General features: G+C 40.3%; 1 protein-coding gene across 1 annotated transcript in view; it reads right to left on the bottom strand.

The window, feature by feature from the left end:
- Positions 1–17666, bottom strand: part of PLEKHG1 (pleckstrin homology and RhoGEF domain containing G1) — a 156983-nt gene that overhangs the window by 42933 nt on the left and 96384 nt on the right. Inside the window, exon 3 of the mRNA XM_054570111.1 lies at positions 13280–13380. Coding sequence (XP_054426086.1) covers positions 13280–13380 — 101 coding nt within the window. The remainder of the gene's footprint in view (positions 1–13279; positions 13381–17666) is intronic.

Raw genomic sequence — 17666 nt, 5'->3', positions numbered from 1 at the left:
AACATGTTTTCCATGCATTTAAAATTGTCTCTCTCTTTTTGTGTGTGCTTTGTATCAAAGTACACACCATGGATTTATTCTCCGACTTTGCGGCAGAAGCCTAAGTCTCGCCTCACCGTGTGCAAACATCAGAGTATCCCTCGGCTGCCTTGTCCCCTGGTGACCTCCCTCTGGGAGCCCTGTGTCCTTCTGCTCCCACCCGCACAGGCTGCCCTCCGGGCCTGCTGGGGTCTCTCTCCAGCGGCATCCTGACGATGCCCTTCACCTAGCTCCTGTGTTGGAAACCTTGCTTCTTAGACACCATTTCAGATGTATTCCCTCCTTCAAATGACAAAGCCCAGCAGCTTTCTGAGTAGGGGTCATAGGTGGTAAAGTTTCTGAGACTCTTCCTATTTCAAAATGTCCACACTTGGCTGATTATGTCAGTGGATAGAGAATTTCTTGGTTGGAGATCATTTTCTCTGAGTATTCAGGAAACCATCTGTTGCCTCATGAATTCTGATTTATGATCCAGGTTCCATGTGATCTGTTTCTCCATTCTGGAAGCTTTTAGAGTTTTCTCTTGGTTAACATCATTCTGAAATTCTGTGATGAGTGGCTTTGGGGGTGGGTCTTGTTCATGACCAGAGCCAATTTGAATATTTGGGAAATATTCTTGAATGTCAGTTCCCAAAGTGATCTCCAGGGCCCTGGGACCCATTCAGGAGGTCCAGAAGGCCACTACTTTCATAAAAATTCTCTGCCCCTACACTCATTCTCTCATGAGACTATAGTGGACTCTCCAGAGGCTACATGACCTGAAAGAGATGAAAGTAGGAGCAGATATGGGAACCCTGCTGTCATCTACTAAGTCAGACAGGACAGAGATTTGCAAAAATGTAAAACAATGCCAACATGCCAAAAACATGAGTGAGATGGGTAGTAAAATTAGTTTTCTAAAAATCTGTGGGTTTCTTATTGTTATTGAATATGTTGATAGTCTAACAATTTCTCAGTTTTAATTTCTATCACGATAAACAAAACATCATAAACCATAAACAAAAAAAGCTTTTTCGGTCCTAAGTACTTTTTAAGCACATACAGATCCCAGGACCCAAAAGCTAAGGCACCTCTCTGTCCCTGAATGCTGTCTTTGCTATTTCCTTCCCTCCCCCTTTCTCTTCTCTCTCTTTCTGAAACTCCTATTATTCACATGTTCAGTCTTTTGTTTTCTCTCGTTTTTTGTTCTGTTTTCTGAGACACTTCAACTTTATTTTCAATCCCACTTTATTGAATTCTTTCATTTTCATGTCTGATTTTAAATTTCAATTTTTTTTTTTAAAGTAAGCTCTTTAGATGTTTCTGTTCTTACTTCATGGCTGTAAAATCGTTTATTTCTCAAGATGATGTTATTATATTGGATTTTTCTTTCCTGCTCCTTGGTTGCAGCTGAGCTCCCTTCTCTCCGGTCACTTTGGCTTCTGTCTTTCATGGTAGAGGCTCTCCCCAAATATCCGGGGACCTTCGCTCGTCCTTCTGTACTTGACGGTGAGACCCTGGAGCTGACCACAGACTCAGCACAGTGGTTCAGCTGGGCATGGGAGCTCCTTATTGCGAGGTAGTGGGTCTCGGGCTTTTGATGTTAGAGCCTTAAGAGTTCTTTACGTGGATTATATCTATCAATATTTTTCCACAGTAAAAATTAAAATAATTTTAAAAAATTGACCAAGTCACTTCATAATAAATAGAATGATATGAGAACATGAATAACTTTCTGTGAAGAATAGGTTTTATGAACAAAAAAAAAATTAGTAAGAGTAGCATTGTTTTACACTTTTTACAAATCTCTAACCTTTACCTTAATCCAGACGGATTCTCATATCTGCTTCTGCATTCAATCTATTATGATCTTTTATTTTGGTTGAAGTATATAGAAAAAAGTCCAGCCTTACACACATAATGTCATTAGAAAAGGGAGGGATATTTTAACAGCCTTTCAGACAAGTGGGGATATCTTTCTTGGATATTACATTGAAACTCAACAAGTGGTAGTTTCTTAGGGGTTTGTTGGAGTCTAAAACCATACCAATGTACTATACTCTGTTACTTTAAAATCCATCGGTCTATCTTGCACTTTGGAGAAGATCTTTGACCAAATGTATGATTTCAGGAGAGTCTCAACTTCAAACATTCTTTCTTAATATTCTTAGAAAAACGTTCCCTTTGTAAGATTGTTTTTAGTTTGGAAAATATGGTTCTGATATTTATACCAATATCTCTTACAGGAGCACTTGAGGTCTCGCTCCTCAGCATATGTCATCAGTTTGGCTCAAATAAACTCATAAAAATTCAAAAAAATCTTTTGAAGAAACATGGATGTGGTTAAATTAAAGACAGTTGAAATCCAATCATTGGGACCTACATACTGGACAGAGATAAAAGTTTGAAGAAAAAGAAAAGCCAAAAAGCAACACTTGGGGGCCAGTGTTCCCGTTACTGGAGGACGCAGCGCTTTGAAGGCAGGTTTTGTGTCCTGGCCTTTCAGTGTAAATCCTCTTTCTGAGCACAGGGGAGTTTTGAGCAGAACCCATCATGCTACCTCTCACTGCTTAATAGAAGTACTCCTTGACAGCACTGAGCTCCTCATGCTCTACACGTTACGCTCCTCACGCTCCCCTTTGAGCTTTAACTTCATCTCCGGAGTTGACTTGGCAGGAGGAAGTGTCTCAGGGGACACACCCAGGGCCTAGGTAAAGCTCACAGGTAAATGAATGACGGGCGCTTATTGCCCAAGAGTCACCGGTCTGGGAGGTTGCGTAGACACCTTCCAGTCCCAACCCCTAATTTTAAGGGGAGGAAATCATGGCTCATAAAAGGGAGGCGGCTTACCTTAGATCACACAGCTAATAATTAGTGGCCACGGCGGGGGTTAGTGTCAGGGCTCTGACTCCCAGTTCTGTACTCTGTTATAAACACAGCTCCTAGACGATTTGTTTCCTGACTGACTCCAGAAAGCTGAGGGCTAGATTGTGCATCATGGTGTCTTCAACAGGGTACCTGTCTACATGGGAGGCCCTGTTTGAGTCATTTGGCCAGTCTTCCTTTACAACTCTTTTTTTTTTTTTAAATTTAATCTTTTTTTAAAAAAGATTTTATTTATTTATTTCTAGAGAGGAGGAAGGGAAGGAGAAAGGGAGAGAAATATCAATGTGTGGTTGCCTCTTGCACGCCCCCTACTGGGGACCTGGCCTGCAACCCAGGCATGTGCCCTGACTGGGAATTGAACCAGTGATGCTTTGGTTTGCAGGCTGGTGCTCAATCCACTGAGCCACACCAGCCAGGACTATTTAATCTTTATTGTACTTTCTCCATTACCATTTAGTCCCCTTATTCCTCTCCTCTCCCCAGCAATCTCCACACTATTGTTCATGTCCATGAGTCCTTTGTAAAACAGGATAAACACACTAAAAGTGGGAACAGTGAGGAGGAAGCAGTGGGATTTAGCTCATGCCCTTGTCATCAGGGCTATCATCCTGATATAGTTGGCCCACCAGCCTGTTTGCTCTACATTCAATATAGTAATGATTGAAAATTTTGCTCTGGCTGGTGTGCCTCAGTGGATTGAGCACTAGCAGATGAACCAAAGGGTCGCTGATTCAATTCCCAGGCAGGGCACATGCCTGGGTGGTGGGCCAGGTCATTGGTTGGGGGCATGTGAGAGGCAAACAACGGATATGTCTCTCATACACTGATGTTTCTCTCCCTCTCTTTCTTCTTCCCTCTTCCCATCTTTCTAAAAGTAAATAAATAAAACCTTTAAAAAAAAGAAGAAAATTTTTAAAAAAAGAAACTTTAATGTGTCAGGCAATGTTATAGGCACTGGAGTTAGATAGTAAAGAACATAGCGCCCTGTCATACAGTGCTTACGTTCTCATCAGGCATCATTAGTGTTAATAATTGAATAAATAATCAACACAATATCAAGCAAAAGACAACAAATGTTGGCAAGGGCGTGAGGAACTGGAACCCTTGTGCACTATTAGTGGGAATGCAAAATGGTGCAGGTACTATGAAAAGCAGAATGGAGGTTCTTCAAAAAATTAAAAATAGAGCTACCATATGATCTAGCAGCCTAATTTTGGGGTATTTGTCCAAAAGAATTGAAATTAGGATCTTGAAGAGATATGAGCACTCTCATGTTTATTGAAACAGCACAAAGCTAACTGTCCATTAATGGATAAAAAAATGTGGAATATAGTAGAGACATACAATGAAATATTATTTAGCTTTAAAAAAGAAGGAAATTCTGTGATATGTGATAACATGGATGAAACTTGAGGACATTATGCTCCATGAAATAATCAAGTCACAGGAAGACAAATACTGCTATGATCCCACTTACATGAGAAATCTAAAATAGTCAAACTCCAGGAATCAGGTAGTAAAATGGTGGTTGCCAGGGGCTGGGGGTGAGGGAAACAGAAGAGTTGCTCATCAACAGGCATGAAGTTTCAGTTAAACAAGATGAATAAATCCTAGAGATCTGCTGTACAACATCATACCTAAGCAAACAATAATGTATTGCACACTTAAAATTTTTTAAAGAGGATACATCTCACGTCAAGTATTCTTACACTATAAATCAAATATTAAAAACCCATTTTGCTAAAAAAAAAAGTCCCTAAATGAAATTATAGGAGAAACTCCCACATCCCAGCACATTATGACTTTTCATAAATGTTTCTATGAAAAATAATCAAATACTGACTTTACAGAAAAAATAAAAAACAACCTAATAGGACATTGTACTGTGTGACATAAAACAACTAAAGAGGACGATGTGACAGAGAGCAACTGAGGCGGGGAGTGGGAGGAAGGGAGTTGGAGCAGTCACGGGGGGCTCTCTGAGGAGGTGGCACTGGAGTGTGCGGAGGGTTACGAGAGAAAGTCATTTAAGAAACTGGTTGAGTCCAGGACAGAAGGAGCTTGGCGTGTTCTCATGTGAGGTTTAGAAAGGAAGCTCTGGTGGCTGGAGTTTGATGAACAACAGGGAGTGTGGAAGACACAAAAAGAAGACTAACTGTAAAGCAAAATGCCATGTACCATGGGTGCACAGATGGCGCCAGGGGATGGGGTGTATCAGCCACTGGAGATACCCCATAAAGATCGGAAACAGGACTGGGCCTTTCCAGTTACAGCCTGATGGGGTGGGCACTTGGTGTCTCCTTGCATCTGTGCAGGTGATGAACAACTCCATGTGTGCATCACTGGGAAGAGGTGACTCCTAGATCGTGTTTTGTTCTCAAAACTAAACTTAGACTCACCCTCCCTTCAGGTTTGGGGCATTTTCCCTTTTCCCTGAGTAATTTTCCATATATTTCCTCCTTTTTGAGTAGGGCTCTAAGAAAGAAAATAAGATTTTTTTTACTTGAGCTCACGTCCTATGTTTGGATGGGAAATTAGAGGAAACACTGTTCACTTTTATACACCGTATTATGTAAAAAATTTTCCCTGACCACTGATATGAACTTCAAGTTGGAAACTGTATTTTGACCTTAAAGATTCAACTGCCTTACACTGAATGATTCGGGAATGAGGCCTCTCCCCTTCCGGTCTGCAACAGACTCAGAGCACCGCCTCCTTTTGCCACCCACTGAAGTAGGTCAGCTGGCATTTTAACGCCTGGTGTCCACAGGGACATGCGTGCATGTGGGAACAGAAAATGGGGCGAGATGAACAGTGTGCTAAATGTTCTGAAAGTTCACATGAATAAAGGCTGTGGGTAAAAATATTTCTACCATTGCGCAGAAATTAGAAACATTTCAGTGGTATGAAAATGCACTAAAATGGTAACTGGTCCCACCTTTCCTTGCCTTACTGTGATATGTAGCCCATGAGTCATCTTCTAAATTACATTTCAGGGGAGAAAAAAGCATGGCCCATATCAGTTTTTGGTCTTTCTGGCTCTGTGAAGCTTTCACTAGCCCCCTCAGATAAAATTAATTGCATGTTCCTCAGAGTTCTCAAAGCATTTTGTTCATGCCTTGATTATATGACTTACTGCCTCTGCTATACAATGGTGTTATTCACTTCCATACTGCCAGACTTAGCCCAGCGTCTTACACACCACAGGGATTCCGCATAGGTGTTGAAGACGAGTTGAAGGAAAAAGGAAATTTTTATTCCACTTCTTGGAGAAGGAAGGGGGTTTTGATGATTTTAATTTCCTAAAAAATAATTTTAAAATAGAAAATCATTATGGAGGAATGGCCTCTGTTTCCTCATACTTTATTCTTAAAGATTCAAGTTATAGTTTAGATAACTGTTCTGTATTCCAAGAGAGTGTTGCTTTATAAAGCAGCTGGCATTTCTTCTTTAGTTGGCAGTAAAAAAAAAAAAAAAGGTTTTGAGCTTTTTAGGGGTAAGTTAAAATGGGGAAAGTGGCTTTTTTTTTGACAGCCCTAGTTTCCTGACCATTTGGGATTTCTTCCAGCCATCAAATCAAAGTATTAAATATCTAGGCTGTCAAAGGGATTAGGAGAGAAAAAGATATTTTGACACACACACACAAAAAGAAAAAAAATGAAGTCTCAGTTTCATTCCAAGACATTTCATTTTGGAAGATTTTGTGAAATAACAATTTAAATCTAGTCATGTACCAAACCTGGACAAAGATAGTGTAAGGAGAGAATTATATACTTTTATCATTTATGAACATGAATGAAAACATTTTCAAAAAAATAACAAATAAATCAACCTTATCAGTACATAAATATATAAAATATCATGGCTAGGTAGAGTTCATTCTAGTAATGTATATATAATTCAAATAAGAATTCCTGTTAATATAATTTACCACATTTTGAATAGGAAAGAAATCATGTGCTAATTTCCTTAGAGGCATATTAAACATTCAATAAAATCCAATATTTATTCACAATACCTTAGCGAAACAGGAAAAAGTGTTTATCTAATATCAGAGCAAACATCATACTTAATGGTAAAACAGTTGTAGCATTCTTGCTAATGTCAGAAAGAAGATAAGGATGCCAATGTCTGATCAACACTATATGGTGGGACTTAACCCAAAGCAATAACACAAGAAAAAAGAGGGGGTTAGAACTATAAAGGAAAATAAACTTCTTTTCATTATCAGATATCACTGTCTGCATGGAAACCCCTCCCCCACAAAATCTATACTCCATTATTGTAACTAATGGGAAAATTCAGAATGTTTGTTGGATATATTATCAACATATAAAAATCAAAAGCGCTCCTAGATGACAATAACAGTCAATTAAAAATAGAAAATTTAAAAGTTACATGTATGAATATGATAGAGAAATTAGAAAATATTATTATAGGACTTTAAAAAGGCTTGATTAAAGAGATCCATATTTATGGATAGGATGACTCGATATTGTAAAGATGTCAATTCTGCCAAAATTAATAAGTAAATGAAATGCAGTTTCAATAAAAATGCCGTCAGAGTGCTTCACTGAACTTGCCAGTGCAAAAGGGTCCAGGAAAGCTAAGCCAACGTTGAAGAGCAGCAATATGGGTTTAATAATGAAGACAATGTGGTATGGGGCAGGGATGATCAAATAGACCGACGGAATGGAGTACAGAGTTCAGACACAGATCCACGCATACATGTAAACTGGACACGGGAAGAATGGGGAACTACAAATCAGCATAGAAGGATGTCTTTTCAACCAGTGGTGATGGGGTCATTGGCAAGCCATATGAAAATAAGAATCTGGATTTCCTAACATATGCCATACTTTCATCAATTTCAGTTAGATTAAGGATACATGTGAAAAGCAAGATTATGAAACTTTTAGGAAAAAATAAATTTATGAACTGAGAACAGGAGATGATTTTTTAAACACAACGCAAAACCCACATCCTATAAAAAGTATATTTATTTAGTGTAGTCAAACTCATGAATTACACAACTTCTTTTCAAAGAAACCACAATTAAAGTTAAACAAAAAACCAAGTCTCATACTAGGACATGATTTGCAACTCACATAACCCACAAAGATCACTAGCCAGAATTCATCAACAACTCCTATGCAACAATATGAAAAAGAAACATCCTGACAGGCAAATGGGCTGTGGATGTGAGCCAACGAACAAGAAAAGATGCTTGGTCTTACTGCAATCAGCAAAAGGCAAAGTAATATATTCCCCCAATAGAATATTATCCAGCAATTGAAACAAACAAAGTAGAGTGATAAATGTCAAAAACAGCGATGAGTGAAAAAAAATTCTAAAAAATTGACACAATTTATGCCATGTTTGAAATAAGTGCTAGCACGTTACATATTTTAAATAAACACTTACATATACAGTCATGGCAACAAAGTCATACTTGGAAATGAAACACCAAGTATTGGATAAGTAGTTACAGTTGTAGTGGCATATTGAGCCAGATTGTACTGTCTCATCTGAGCCAATTCTGCATAGCGCTTCCTAATTCCATGTTCGGTGATGTCTTGTTAGGAGCTTGGAATCTGCTGTGACGGACTGTTTGCACGGTAGGAATTGGCAAACACTATCAGTCTCAGGTTCGCCCTCCCCTGTCCCCCCCTGGAGAACTGGCTTACCACCACGGCGCCATTCTCCTCCGAGAGAAATGCAATCGGGCTGAGTACACGTGGGGTTCAACACTACTGTAATGCCTTCACGCTTTAAAGAATGTCTAATGCAAATACGGCACAAGGAAAGGCTTTGATAGAGCGGGGGTGGGTCATGGGGTTCATCATGTCACTCTGTTTTTCTGTGTTTTGGAAATATTTCCTGAAAAACAAAATCTAGTCAGTTGAATTTTTCAGGTCAGCATAAAACTGCTTCCTTTCTGCCCTCTATAATTTTAGAGATGCAAATCTTGCTTAGTTAGTCACAATAATATTATATGATGCTGAAAAACCTGGACCTGAACTAATAATAGAAACTTCAAAATTATTTCAAGCCCCAACCATAGATTTGCTGGATAGTTCTGTCTTTGAAATCCGCTGATGTGGGGTGATATTTAATAAAGGATTCATAGGAGGCATTAACATAAAAAAAATCACACCAATACTCTTATTTAACCAAATTTAATAGCGAAGACATCAGAGTTATGAATTTAGACTCCAGATTTAAGGGAAAGGAAATAAGAGTGAATAGGGATAAAAGAGTACAGACAATTTAACTGTAAAAGTTTAACAAGAAGATATTCTTGAAAATAATAAAATAATAGTAATAACAATAATAATAAAAAGAATAGAGGTTTGGCAAAACCAAGGTATTCACAATAGGCTAGGCTAGGCGTCCAGCTCTGTGTCCTGGAGCAAAGGCCTCTCTGCAGGGCACGGCTGACTGCTGGTCTGTGGGATGTGTGCCCCGTCTCTGCGAGGAGCACCTGATCTACCTCAGGGGCTTACAAGGATGACGTAATACACGTGCAGGGGGCTATATAAATATGACCTACAAAAGGGACAGGCACGAGCGTGGTCACATAACATTGTGCCACTCCACCAATGCCTCACACGTCATTGCCGCAGCGCTCATTCACCCTGACTTGGGTTGTTTTAGACACGTCTGACTTCCTTGGTCTGAGAATGCCAAAGAGAAAAGAACAGAGAATCAGCTCAGGAAGAGGACGTTCTTCTCACTCTTCCAGCTGTTGCAGACCAGACCCCACTGCCAAGGGCCATCTTGTTGACAGAGGTGGCGGCTCCATTCTTAACTTCCTTGAAATTAGGAGACACGTAAAGATCTGAATTCCAGGGAATAAAACACCCTTCCTGGATCCCGCTGCAATGGGTTTGGAGTCAGAGAAGCCCAGATGAGGCATATAAGGCATATCACACATGAAGCTCTACAACTGCTGGCACGCAGTTAGCACCACACTAGATAACCAGCCACTGCCATCGGTTTACAAGCCAAACCACAGGGAGGCATAGGCCAGGAGCCTCCCAGCGTCGAGGCCTCGCCCCTCTCCCTACATTCTGGTGCCACTGGTGGGCTCTCAAGGCTCAGAGGATTCTACCATCAATGCCTGCTGCAGTGGGCCCTGCTCTGACACGAACACGTTACATGAACAGGCGGACTCCACGTCCCTAGTTCAGCTTTTTCCTGCCTTTTCTCTGTTTTCCTATTATTGTGGTTATTTGATGTAGATAGTATTTTTCAACCATGGTGCACATGGCAAACTGAGGACCTGTGAAAACATCCTGATGCCCTGGCCCCACACCAGACTGATTCATCAGAATTTCTGGGGGCATGAGCCACCACAATTTTTAAAAGAAGCTTCTCAGGTGATTCCATCCAGGGTGTAGCCCAGGTTGAAACCACTGTCTTGGAACGTGCAGACTGGTTTTCAAAGTCTACTGAATCAAATGACAGAGATGTTGCAATTTTTGACATCCGGCATTTCTGACATCCTTGGCTTTCAGAAAATTGGAAGGTGAGTCGATGTAATTCAGCAAACACGTCTCCCAGGGGCCAGGTCTGTGCCAGGGGCCAGGGGCGCAGCGATGGCAAAGGAGATGTGGACCCTGCCCTCGAAGGCCTCAGCTATCTCAGCTTCAGTATGAAAAGAGTGGGGAGGGGGATTTATAATTTGCATTGTGGTTGAGTCACACAATGACGACCCTGCAGAACTTTATTATGGGATTTTACTATTTCAAAATCGATGCCATCGCTGGTTAAGATTTTGGTGTTTCCTGTGTGCTGGCATTGAAAGAGGCACATTAGGTGCGTCAGCTCACTGAAGCTTCACCATGACCATATGAGGTAGATATTCTTATTGTTTCTCTTCCTTCCTTCCTTCCTCCCTTCCTTCCTCCCTCCCTCCCTCCCTCCCTCCCTTTTTTCCTTCCACAAAAGTTCTGATGCCTCCTACGGGCCAGGCGCTGCTTTAAGCACTTGGGCAGTAAAAACACAGATAGACCTGCCTTCAGGGAGTGTTCTATGAGTGGGGGTGGGGAAGAGAGAAACAGGATCCCTACCCCAAAAGGCAATCAGATTTCATGTTAGAAATGGCTAAATTCCAGGAGAAAAAGAAAGAGCAGAGCAGTGAAGGGGTGTGTGTGTGTGCAGAGCGGGGAGGCACTGGGTAAGTGCATTGAGACAGGAAGATATGAGCAAAGACTTGAACTGAGGAAGTTATTTATTCTACTCCACTAAAGATTCACCAAAGGCTACACACATGGTTCAGCTGGGATGCAAACCCAGATAACCTGGGAACCAGAGTCTGTTCTCTTTTATTTTTTAAATTTAATCTTTACTGTATTATTTCCATTACAGTTATGCCCCCGTACACCCCTCTCCCTCTCAAGCAATCACCATTGTCCGTGTTCATGAGTCCTTCTTCCTTTTTGCTTGGTCCCTTCACCCACTAACCTCCCCAACTAGCTGTTATCCTGATCTCTATCTCTGAGTCTGTCCCCTCCTTGTTCAGTTTGTTCATTAGATTCCACATACGAGTGAAATCATATGGTATTGGTCTTTCTCTGACTGGCTTATTTCACTTAGCATAATGTTTTCCAGGTCCACCCATATTGTCACAAAGGGTAAACTTTTCTTCTTTTTTACAGCTGAGTTGCGTAATAAATGTCCCATAGTTCTTTTATCCACTCATCTATTGATTGGCATGTGGGCTGCTACCATATCTTGGCAATTGTAAATAATGCTGCAATGGACATAGGGGTGCTTATGTTCTTTCCAATTAGTGTTTCGGGTTCCTTTGGATATATTCCCAGAAGTTGGATGGTTGGGCCAAAAGGCAGATGCATTTTTAACTTCTTTAGGTATCACCACACTGCTTTCCACAGTGGCTGCACCAGTCTGCATTCCCACCAACAGTGCAAAAGGGTTCCCCACTTTCCACATCCTTGCCAGCACTTGCTGTGTTTTGATTTATTGATGATAGACTTTCTCACAGGTATGAGATGGTATATCATTGTAGTTTTAATTTGCATTTCTCTGATGATTAGTGATGCTGAGCATTCTTTTCATATGTCTATTGGTCATCTGGATGTCCTCTTTGGAGAAGTGCCTATTCATATTCTTTGCCCATTTTTTAATTGGACTTTTTTTTGTTGCTGAGTTTTGTTAAGTTCCTTATAAGTTTTAGATATTAACCCCTTATCACATGTATCGGTGAATATGTTCTCCCATTCTGCGGATTCTCTTTTTTACTTTGTTGATGATTTCCCTGCTGTGCAAAAACTTTTTAGTTTGATGAAGTCCTATTTGTTTATTTTTTCTTTTGTTTCCCTTGCCTGGGGAGATACATCCAATAAAATATTGCTACGAGCAATGTCCGAGATTTTGCTGCCTATGTTTTTGTCCTACAATTTTTATGGTTTTGGGTCTAATATTTAAGTCTTTGACCCATTCTGAATTTATTCTTGTGTGTGGTGTATGAAGGTGGTCTATTTTCATTTTTCTGCACATATCTGTCCAATTTTCCCACCATTTATTGAATAAACTATCTTTAGCCTGTTATATGTGCTTGCTTCCTCTGTCAAATATTAATTGACTGTAAAGCTATGGGTTTATTTCTGGGATCTCCATTCTGTTCCATTGATCTATGTGTCTATTTTTATGCCAATACCATGCTGTTTTGATTACTATGGCCTTATATTATAGTTTGATATTAAGTAGCGTGATTCTTCCAACTTCATTCTTCTTTCTCAGGATCCCTGTTGCTATGCCAGCGTCTGTGTTCTTAAGCTGCCTACTACCTCGTCTTCCTAAAAGTATCTCTACTTTATAATAACTGACTTGCTTGCCCAGCCCTTTCAGCTCCCTGGCTGTCTTGTTTACTATGGAAATTGTCTAAGCCCAGTGCCTGCTACATCATAGGTACTTAATACATGTTTGATTGAAATGAATCATTTTTAATTTTAATTATTAACTAATACAAACTACCATGTATGACTTGAAGTATTTACTGTGTGATTACTGCATCCTGTCCACTCGCCAGGCAGAAGGAAAGTGCCGTGGGGGTGGGGATGCTGCAGACAAAGCCCGTGTGGCGTTCTGGATGCCCCATCCGTATTGTGTGAGGGAGAACAATGCCACTGCTCTGCCAGGGGAAACAGGTCTCTCCTCTGAATTAGGAGGATGGAGCAGGACAGGATATTGAATACATGGGGGACTCACATACAATTCAGAATGCTTCTAGGTGGAAGACTTCTTGTCACGAGAGCTCACACAATGTTATGAAGTCGAATCAGAAACTCCAGGGAAAGTTTTCTTAGGCTGCCCTGGTGTGAGAGCAATCTTTTGAGTATTCACTTACCTGTTGAAGTGGTAGATATCCTGTATGTTTCCAAACAGGGCTGATCTTTCTTCTGCCCCCAGAGGGAGTTTCGTTTGGTCCCTGATGCAGTCAAGGTAATCCTGCAAAGTCAAAGAGAAGGTTTCTTAGACACTGCTGTCCTCCTCTAAGCCACCTTTAGTTTGCAAGACATACTGTTCTATCACTGTCAAGTAATTATGATACGAATGGGCTCATTAACTCCACTATGAGAATACAGAGTCTCTCTTCTATTAATGATGATAATACTTAACATATTTATAGAATAGGGATTGTGAACAAAGAGTGTTGCATACATTAATTATCTGCCCCCCAAATGTATTAGAGCTTTTCTATATGGATAATATAATGACTACAGTTATCAATAATATCAGAGTTTTGACATAAAAATATCACCTGCTGTTTCCTTGAATGATATGATATGAGTCTATGATATGGTAGAAGATACTGCAAAATTCATAGTGAAAAACCAGAAATGCAGATCTTAAAATTTCTCATCTCAAGAAAGATAACTTGTAACTACATGAGGCAATGGATGTTAACTAAACTTATTGTGTTTAGTTAACACACTAAATACACTTAACACACTATAACACTATATATATGTTGTACACCTTAAACTAATATAATGTTATGTGTCAATTATATTTTAATAAAACTAGAAAAACTGACAAGAGTTGATTTAAATATAACCCTTAAGTTAGGAAGAACTCAGTTGTAAAAGTACAGAACTAAAGCTTCCCCAAATACCAATGTATGTAAAAATTTTTTAAAAAAATACAGTACATAACTCCCTTAGGCTATCTACTAGGCTATGCTAATGACCCATGGGAAACTTTGAAATGATTTTATTTGCTTTAACACAGAAAGAGCTGCAAAACAGGGCTATCTGGGGCTCAGGCCCACAGTGGGTTAAATGAACGTGCTTTAGGAGCTATCTGAATTGCTGGGAGAGGGAAACTCCTTCCTGCCCGGGCAGTAAAGAGTTCATATCGGGCGCCCCCCTCCCTTCGACAATGCTTGAAAAGAGAACTCTGTAGGAGGCAAGAAGACAATAAAGAAAAAAGTGAGCACAGCTGAAATAATGTAAATTTTAAAAATCCACGCAGTTCCCTGCCCTGAACGTGCACGGCGGCCCTCTACGGAATGCCATGGGGCTTCGGCAGCGTTTGGAGGAAGTACCCCTGGGACAAGCCAGGCAGCCCACGAGAACCCCAGCACTCAAACCTCATTCCAAAGCCCCTTCCCAGACACAGTAGGATTTAGGGGCAACTAGCGAAAGGCGAGTCTGAAATTGAAGAACCATCAGATAATTGTTTCTTCTAATATCCCACATGCATGCTCTGGTGTGCTTTATGCTCCGCAGATGAAACAGGCAGGGTTTCACCATTAACTTTCTCAGTAGCACATTTGACAGAGGGCATCAAATAACTTGAGAACATTCTCGTTTTTTAATATTAAGATCATTGTCATGCAGGAACCAATTTTCATTTTTTTTTGAAATAAACTTTGTGGTAACATCTGTTCTTCTTAAGAAGGTGGTCATCTCAGTACGAAGTTAGAGTCACAAGATTTAAGTGCAGTTGTCATTAAAAACCCACAATAGCAAAACCTCGTCTCCTTACTTTTATGAATGGAACAATTGTAAGAGGCTTACATACCTGCATAGGATACAGAGTTAGTGCCCAAATAAGAAATGCTGAAGGTTAGAATTGATGTAACAGCATTTTGAACATGTAAAACCTAAATTACATTTCCTCAAAAGAAAAAAAAAAACAACCCAATATGGATTCACTGACATTTTCATAAAGTTATATATGGTCCCAAAGGATGGGCTAGCATTGAACTTGCACTGAATGGTTACATCAGACAGTTGCTTAATACTTTAATCAGAGTTTTAAAAGGACAAATTGTCCATAAAATTAAGAAGGTAGAGCGGAAGGATGCGAATGGGTATGAAATTAAAAGGTAAATCAGAAAGCCTTGGATAAGCACACCCTGCACCAGAGTGCAGGGCGAGGGGCGGGCCAGAGGTGGCGCCCGCGCGCCAAATCCCCCGCGGGGCTGCGACGGGATTTAACTGGGAAAACGAACAATCCTTTTTCTCGCTTCAAGTGCGAAGCTTGCTCATTTGCAGAAACCTGAAACTAAATTCTTCATGTGAGGGAAAGATTGAGTTAAGGGGCTTGAAGAATTTCATCTGGGGTGAGAGACAAAGAGCCGTGGCCCCCTTCCAACAAGCACTGGCCCATCGCCAACTGAAAGCGTTTCAAAACCCCAGTCTGTGGCGGAGAAACTGGATTGTAAAAGCTGCTTGCTCTGAAATGGTTGAGAAAATAGATCGTCAGGAGTCCAAATTTTTGTAGGCCACTCTAGAAAACAGATCAAAGTCGTATGGCCACAACTTGTTCCCCCCGTGGATCATAATTAAGTCCTTTAAATATGATACTTTAACCCTAAACCAGTTACTGAAAACTACTGTAGCATGCACTGCATTAGCAGCTGTAATCATCTGAGGCCAAAATGAGAGGTTTGGAGCTCAGTGATAATAACAGCTCATTCTGGGCTCAAATGACAGAGGAAAGACACCAATGAAATGTATTAGAGCCTGTCATGCTGCTTATTAATTTTATTGGCTTGATGTTAGTGCTTATTGCTACCCTACTGTTAACAGTGAGGGATCACTTTAAAACTTTTGCTTTGAAAACAATTACTCTCCAAGAGAATCAAGAATTTACTCTACTTTGGGGAGATACGCACACAGAAGAACTTTTCACCATTTGAATAATTTTGTTATATAGTTTTAAATGTTGCCTAGAAAGTATTTATTTTTCTATTAATTTATGCCCTTAACATTCCCACCATTGTAATATTTGTACGTGAGTGTCCTCCTCTCATTAACTTTTTCATTCCTTATAATGTCTATTATTGAAAATATATGATCATCTAATTTGGTGCCCTTTGAGGTGTGGTAAGTGAACAGGAGCCAGTTTGCAAACTATTGGTTATTGACCTGCACCAAAGTGCAGAAATCAAGAGAAAGCATGCAGAAACTTCACTTGACCTTAGCCAAAAGGCCAAGAAGCGATAGCAGGTAGAAATTCTTACAGCATTTTGACAGAATGTGGTCTGTTGAATCTAATGAGAAATTTGGACTTGTATTTTGCATGTCCGATTTCTTCTGTTTTATTTTTCTAGTAATTCTTTTTATTATTGTATTTTTCGAAAGTGTCAGTGTGTGAGTGATTGGGAAACACACACGTGTCCCTCATGATAGACAGTTTGAGAAGCCCTGGCCTGTATAACCACCCAGCAGAAATGTTCTAGAAACCAGGGAAGAGGCCCTGGCTGGATAACTCAGTTGGTTAGAGCATCATTTCATTACACCAAAGTTGTGGGTTCTGTCTCTAGCTCATACAACAACCAATGAATGCATAAATAAGTGGAACAACAAATAGGTGTTTCTCTCTCTCTCTCTCTAAAAATCAATATACAAAAAAATGTAAAAAAATAAACTGGGGAAGAATTCAGATTTAAATTCAAAAAGGTTCTGTTCATAAATCTTGCTCACATTTCAAAATTCTACCCATTGATTTCATGGTTTAATCTTTTTCATCTAATCTCTGTTGTTAGCATTTCCAAATCCAAGCCTTTTGATATAACTCGTATTTAAAACTTCCAGCTTTGTTTCAGGGGAAGCACCCTCTTCTGTTTCTCCATCCCCTCTACCTTTTTCTAGAAACTAGTTATCTCTTTATCTAAAAACCTGCCTTCCAAATGCCACGTATTACGTGGGGATGCCACGAACACTACAGTGACTTACACTTGTACATCAACTTACAGTTTAAAAGCACATTCAAATTCATGCATGCAAACCCTCCTCCCCACCTTTTTTGAGGACACGAGAATGCATGCCAACTTCTGTTGTACAAGCTAGGAATTAAAAAAAAATGAATAAAACATGATCCCTTCCCCCAAGGAGCTCCCTGTGTAGTTGAGAGACAAGTGTAAACAAATAAGTGCAATCCAGTGTTGAGGCCACAGGCTGGTAAATATTCAGTACACAGGAGGGTGGAGGCCAATGAGGCAGTAGTCACTTCCGGGGCAGGGAGAGGCTTTATAGGGGAGGTGATAGGAGAGCTGAATCTTTAAGGATGGCCAGGAGTCTGAAAAGAGAGAAAGGAGTAGGAAGGACATGACAACATCCAGAAAGAGAGAAAAGAGTAAACAAAGGCACAGGGTCGTGGAATGTGGGGAGGGGGTGTGGGAGCAGCCAGGACACTAACAGGAGTCCCATGGGTTACAGAGGGCAGGGCACACACAGGTGCACACAGGCCTGGAGGCGCGGCTGTCACAGGAGTGAGGACAG

This window comes from Pteronotus mesoamericanus, unplaced genomic scaffold, assembly GCF_021234165.1.
Source record: "Pteronotus mesoamericanus isolate MK-2021 breed Mesoamerican mustached bat unplaced genomic scaffold, CSHL_Meso_final contig_20, whole genome shotgun sequence".
NCBI classification, from domain to species: domain Eukaryota; kingdom Metazoa; phylum Chordata; class Mammalia; order Chiroptera; family Mormoopidae; genus Pteronotus; species Pteronotus mesoamericanus.
Note: the sequence above shows the minus strand (reverse complement) of the source record. Positions and strands in the feature narration are given on the sequence as shown.